The sequence below is a fragment of the Montipora capricornis genome, chromosome 11 (assembly GCF_036669925.1).
Source record: "Montipora capricornis isolate CH-2021 chromosome 11, ASM3666992v2, whole genome shotgun sequence".
In the NCBI taxonomy this organism is placed as follows: Eukaryota; Metazoa; Cnidaria; class Anthozoa; order Scleractinia; family Acroporidae; genus Montipora; species Montipora capricornis.
Window position 1 is genome coordinate 5,189,818 of NC_090893.1, and position 6,092 is coordinate 5,195,909.

Sequence of the window (6,092 nt, forward strand, 5' to 3'; positions counted from 1 at the left end):
GTCTATAGATAACTGTAAGGTGTACTTCTTCACCCACCAAGGGTAACGATTATGCCCTTGAGTGGACACAGCACAGATTACATGAAGCGACTGTAGGTCAATCTGCAGATACTTGTTAGCATTATCCAGACGAGCACACCATGATCCTCTTAGGTCATTCAATCTACCAAAACGGGCTGGATCATAGGAGTAGGCGCTGGAGGCTGTTATCCTTTCATCTGGTATTAAATGGTTTTCCATTCCAAGATCCCAATCAATACAGTCTCCTACGTTTAAATAAACAATGGCAGTTTAGGTTACAGTTGAAAACTCCCTGGCGGAAAACAAGACTCATTTTATTTTTGTTCTTTTCCCAAATAAAATAAGATTTGGAACCATTTTTTTTAAATGAATGCAGTAGATAAAGGGTAACAAACAGTTAATGAGCTAAACCGATTATTATTATTTTTTTTTATTTATTTATTTATTTTTAATTTTTTTATTTTTTTTACCGCGACAGAACTGATTAATTAATTATTAGCGGAAACGCACAAAGCTTTGATTGACATTTTAAGAGAATTCATTTGGGTGACTAAGGCCTAAGTCTCAGATCAGTCAATATCACGTGTTTGAAAGGATATGAGTCAGTCCCTTACCAGTTTCAGTAGTTTAAGTCGACTAGTTTAAGCAGTGTTAGGCCTTCGAGTTCAGTTTCAAGAGTTCGTAGTTTACGGAAACCCGCCGCAGAAGTAAGTTTAGTTCAGTCTTTTATTTTGACTTTTTTCTTTTCATTTGCTTAGAGATTTCAGCGTATTCGAATATCTCAGTGATTGTTATGTACTCTTGTTCATTTCAGATCGAATAATTATCGTAGTGAATAAAACATTGATTATCCGATTCACGGTTTCTTCCTCAAACTTTCAAGCCGTCGATACTCCAATTGTCCAATTATTAGTAGTAGTAGTATTATCATCATCATCATCATTATTATTATTATTATTATTATTATTATTGTTATTATTATTATTATTTTTTATTATTATTATTTTTTAAATAACATTTCTACCACAGTTAACACAAACTAACGTTACTTACGGAACAATACTGCACTACTTGCATTACACTATTTACAGAATGGTAACAATTACCTTTATGACATGTTTTAAAACGTAAATAAAATTAACAGCTACAAACAAGACTACGGCTGGCTTAAAGAAAAGAGTTACAATGAACGAGAGTGGAAAGAAAAGGACGAAGCGAAGTGACATTTATAGTAGTTTATAGTAGTTTTCCCCAGATATTTAAGAATTTATGTAGCTTTCTTTGGGCAATATAGCTTTGTTTTAAGACATCGAGTTTATCTTGGAGGCGGAGAAGAAAGCCTTCAAAACATAAGTTGCCATCACATGAACTTGTCGCGAAGATATGGAATTTTGCAATAAGAAGAGTGACGTTAAGTGCCTGTTTATTTTTTATGTTATTATGCCAACCGTATAGGATGTTAGATTCATTCAAATTGACCACTTGTTTGAATTTCTGATACCACCAACTGGTGAATCTATCCCAGAAAGCCTTAGATACAGTACAGTGGTACAGTAGGTGGTTTAATGTTTGCTTTTCGGTAGCACATAGGGAACAAATGTCACTATCAGTAATGCCAGCTCGAAAAAGGCTGGATTTGGTAGGTAAGATGTGGTGTATTATTTTATACTGGAAAGCAATTAATTTCGAGTCTTTGGTTATTAGGAAAGGCAACGTGTACACCTTATGGATGCTTTCTTTGGAGAAACCGTAATTTAGAATTCTGATCTCTGATGTTGGTGGACTTACGTTGTTGGTTAGAAGTGTAGAGTAGGCGACACGGGTCGACGGAAGGTCTTCAAGAGGCGGGTTTAGGTGCGAGTTGTTTTGATTTAATATATTTTTCCATTCTGTAGGAATGGCAGCGACGAGGCCATAGTACAGTGTAAAGGGAATACTGATGTTCACTTTGCGAATGAGCTCGTCTAGTGAGAAGAAGGTGTTGTCTTCTTTTAAAAATTGTTTAATACGTATAATCTTAGCCTCAAATAAGGGTTTGAAAAAAACTGGCCGGTCTCCAATCAGGATGCGACTATTATTCCAGATGATTTTGTTGTGAATGCATTGGTCCTCCGAGAATTTGTCAGCATTGTATTCTTGCCAATACTTAAGTAGCGTGTGGTAAAAAGGTGGAAGGTTGTCAAGGTTGAGATGCTTGATATCGTATTGACATTTGGTTAGAAAGGATAAACCTCCATATTTGGCAGCGGTGAACTCTGGTATTATTTTCCATGCTGGTAGAACGTTTTCGGTGATTCTCTTGATCCAAGCAATTTTCTGCGCTTTATTCATGATTTCAAAATCCATCATTCTCAACCCTCCTTGACTTATGTCACTTATTATGGTCTTTCTTTTTATTTTGGCTGGTTTTCCTTCCCATATAAAATCGAAAGATAGTTTGTTAGTTTCTTTGACGTAACAATCGGGGATCTCGAGCACAGAGGTGTTATAAATTAGCTTCGACAAACCTAGGGTTTTCACTATTTTGTTTCTGCCATGGAGGGTAAGCTTCCTTCTTTTCCAATTCTTAAGCGTATTTTTCAATTTGGTAATTTTCTCTCCAAAATTCAGCTTATTTGCAGCGTCGGAGTTGTACGAAAAGAAGATGCCGAGAGCTTGAATCGGTTCTTGAGGCCATTTGAAATTATATGGGGTATCAGTTTTGTTTCTCCAAGCTCCAAGCCACATCGCCTCTGTTTTACTTGTGTTTACTTCTAGACCCGAGGTGTGTTTAAATTCACTTAGAAGCTTCAAAAGGTTAATAACAGATTTATGGTCGTTAACGAATACTGTAGTATCATCAGCGAATTGGGTGACTTTTATTTCCTTTCCGCCAACGGTAATGCCTGTTATGTCATTGTTGCTTTTCAAAGCCCTTGCGAGAAGCTCAATACCAATTACAAAAAGAAGGCCCGATAAGGGGCATCCTTGCCTGACGCCTCGGTGCAATTGAAAAAAGGGTGACGCGTGACCATTGTTTAGGACACAGCTAGATACATTGTGGTTGATGACTTCTATCCATCTTTGAATATCTAGGCCAAAATTGAACAGTCGAAGCGTGGATAATAGATAGTCCCATTTTATTGTATCAAAAGCTTTTCGGAGATCCAAAAAAAAAATGCAATTCCAGGCATATTTAAGCGCTTAGTGAGAAACATGACATCTTGGATTAATCTCATGTTTTCGCCTATGAAGCGGCCTTTTACATATCCGGTTTGATCAGGATTAATGATTTTGGGCAAGGTTTTTTCTATTCTCTTGGCAATGACTTTGGTAAGTATTTTATAATCTACATTCAATAACGAGATCGGGCGTAGATTTTCAAGTATGGATTTGTCTTTGTTCTTTTTGGGAATGAGAGAGATTACCCCGCGCCGTTGACTAAGCGACAGAGAGCCGGACTGAAAGGCGAAGTGGAAACTAGCTAACATTTCGGTTCGCATCTCGGGCCAGAAAAATTGGTAAAATTCAGCTGGGAAACCGTCTGTACCTGGTGTTTTGCAATTTTTGAAAACTTTTACTGCGCTTAGACATTCGGCAGCTGTAATTGGCCCGTCACATAGTTTTTGATCTTCGGGTGATAAAGGTGTTACTAATTCGGCTTTCAGGAAGTTACTACCCTGGGGATGTCTTCATCACTTTCTTTGGATTGATAGATTGACTCGTAGAACTTTTTTTGCTTGTCTAGGATGGCTAGTTGATCATAAATGTATGTGTCATCGTTTATTTTCAGCTTGTTAATGGCTTTTTTGGTTTGGGCACGGTTTTCTAGGCCGAAAAAATATCTCGTGTTACATTCACCTTCTTCATACCATCTTACCTTGCTCCTGAGGATCGCTCCTTTTACTTTGAAGTGCATGATTTTTTGCAAACGTAATTTTGCTGCGAGTAGTTCGTTTTAGGCATGGTTATTGTAAGGATTTCTTTCTAGACTTAGCAGAAGTTCATTTATTTTGTTTTGGAGTGTCAGTTCTTCGTTTTTACGTCTTTTTGCTTTCGTTTTGGCATATTTTACAGTAAAACCCCTAATCTCCATTTTTATAAGATCCCATTTCAAACCTTTATCTTCAACGTTTTCATATTTGGCCTTGAACAAATCAATGTTTTTGCGTAGAGCGTTAACATAATTGTCATCTTCAAGTAGAGAGCTATTAAATTTCCAAAACCCTGGGCCTCGGCGTTGTTTACTAAATCTGGCCTGCAAGAGTAACGAAATTGCAGAATGATCCGTTTCAGGCGCATGGAAAATTTTACACGTCGCATCTACATTTGTGAGCTCTTCCGAGATTAGAAAGAAGTCTAATCTGCACTGTATCTTGTGAGACTTATTTCTCCAAGTGTACGATTCGAGGAGAGGGTTTAAATGACGCCGGATATCGACTAAGTTGTAAGATGTACACAGCTCTTCGATTTCCTTAATTACAGACGCTTTCTGGGCGACCGCGTTTCCACCCTTTTTGTCTTTGTCCGACAAAGCGCAATTAAAGTCACCTCCGATAACGATATTTTCCTGAGAAAAGTCTTGCAGCTGATGGTGTAGGGATCTAAAAAATTTGGATTGTTGGTTTAGGTCATTTGGTGCATAGATGTTGACTAAAATTAAACGTGAATCTTCGACCGATACTTGTTGAGACCTCTTATGTTAATTGAGAGGCACTTAATGTCCAGATTTTCAATAGTGTCCATTGATGGTGTGAGTAAATTGACTTAAGATATGCGTGATTAAGGCAACTTGAGGTGAGATACAGTTTTGACGGCTTCCTTTTCTCCTTTGGGACTGGTGAAATTTGCATTTGTTGGAGTTTATAGCATAATTGAAAATAGTGAAATTTAATGGAAATAAACAGACACTGCATGTAGCTAGAAACACTACAACACTCAAATACACCAGGACTGAAATGCTAAAAAACATACAACAATTTAAACAAGACCTCTGTAATGATCTTGAAAACGCACTAGTTGCGTTTCGGTCTGGGAACAGCAATTTTAGTTGGATTGGTTGTCAGTTGATTGCATTTGTCCGTCCGCTAAAACGGATTAGTGTATGAACAGCTAAATTAACACAAGGCTAAGTCAAGTGGTTTACCAACGGGCCATAATTTCCCTCTAATATAAAGCTTATCAGGCTGGGACTTACTGAATGCGGCTGGGATTTTGTTCCTCTTTGCGAGTTTGAAAGTGTCCATTTGTTTTCTTCTTCTCTCTACAATGCCATATGGCAAATCTTGGTACATTCGGAATTCGGTGCCTTTCAGTCGGTGGCCCAGAGAAAAAATGCGTTCACAATCCTTGTAACGTAAAAATCTAGCTATAATGGGTTTTGGTTTTGTATCATTGCTAGCGTTGGATTTCTTTACCTTTAGGCGGTGTACACGCTGCATCTCGACCGATCTGGCGTTTTCGTAACCGAGGTGTGTTTCGAGGAAGGTACGAAGCACATCTTCGGTGTCTTCTTGGTGAGCGCCATGTCCGGTTTCTTCTTGGATGTTCTCGAATTTAATGTTCTCACGCCTGGAATATGCTTCTAGGTAGAGATTTTTATTTTCCAGTTCTTTGATATTGCTATCCAATTCGGCGTTTTTCTTGGAAAGTTCGGTCATTTTAAGGTTGATCTGCTCCTTATATGTGTCAAAGCCTTCGGTAGTTTTCCTTTGCTGGTCCTCGGTGAAACTTAAACTGTCCTTGAGGTCGTTTATATCTTGGTTTGACGTCGCTTGAACACTTTCCAGGGCACGAATTCGGTCGTCCATTCGAGCGAGTGTATCTTGCAGGCCTTTAACAGACGTTTCAATCGCATCTAATTTCTCTAGCTTCAATAAGATCACTTCCAGTTTTGTATCAAGATTTGCAGACATCTCTGGTGTTGTTACGGAGTTTGTATCTTCCTCGTGGTTTGAAGCCGTGTCTAAAGTAAAATTAGAACCTCTTGGTTTCTTGCGGTTCTTCGACGTTCGGATGGGAGGTGAAGTTTCCTCCGAAGAAGAAGATAAAAATCTTTTCTTTTCTAATAATTTTTGTATAGTTTCAGCCAT

At 38.1% G+C, this 6,092-nt stretch overlaps 1 protein-coding gene across 1 annotated transcript; it reads right to left on the reverse strand.

The window, feature by feature from the left end:
* Positions 1-5,117: 5,117 nt before the first annotated feature.
* Positions 5,118-6,092, reverse strand: LOC138023029 (sarcolemmal membrane-associated protein-like). Its single transcript, XM_068870063.1, has one exon. The coding sequence runs from the start codon at positions 6,090-6,092 to the stop codon at positions 5,118-5,120; it is 975 nt and encodes a 324-aa protein (XP_068726164.1).

Coding starts and splice junctions, on each gene's coding strand:
- LOC138023029 (XM_068870063.1), bottom strand. CDS start 6,092: ATGGCTGAAACTATACAAAAATTATTAGAAAAGAAAAGATTTTTATCT.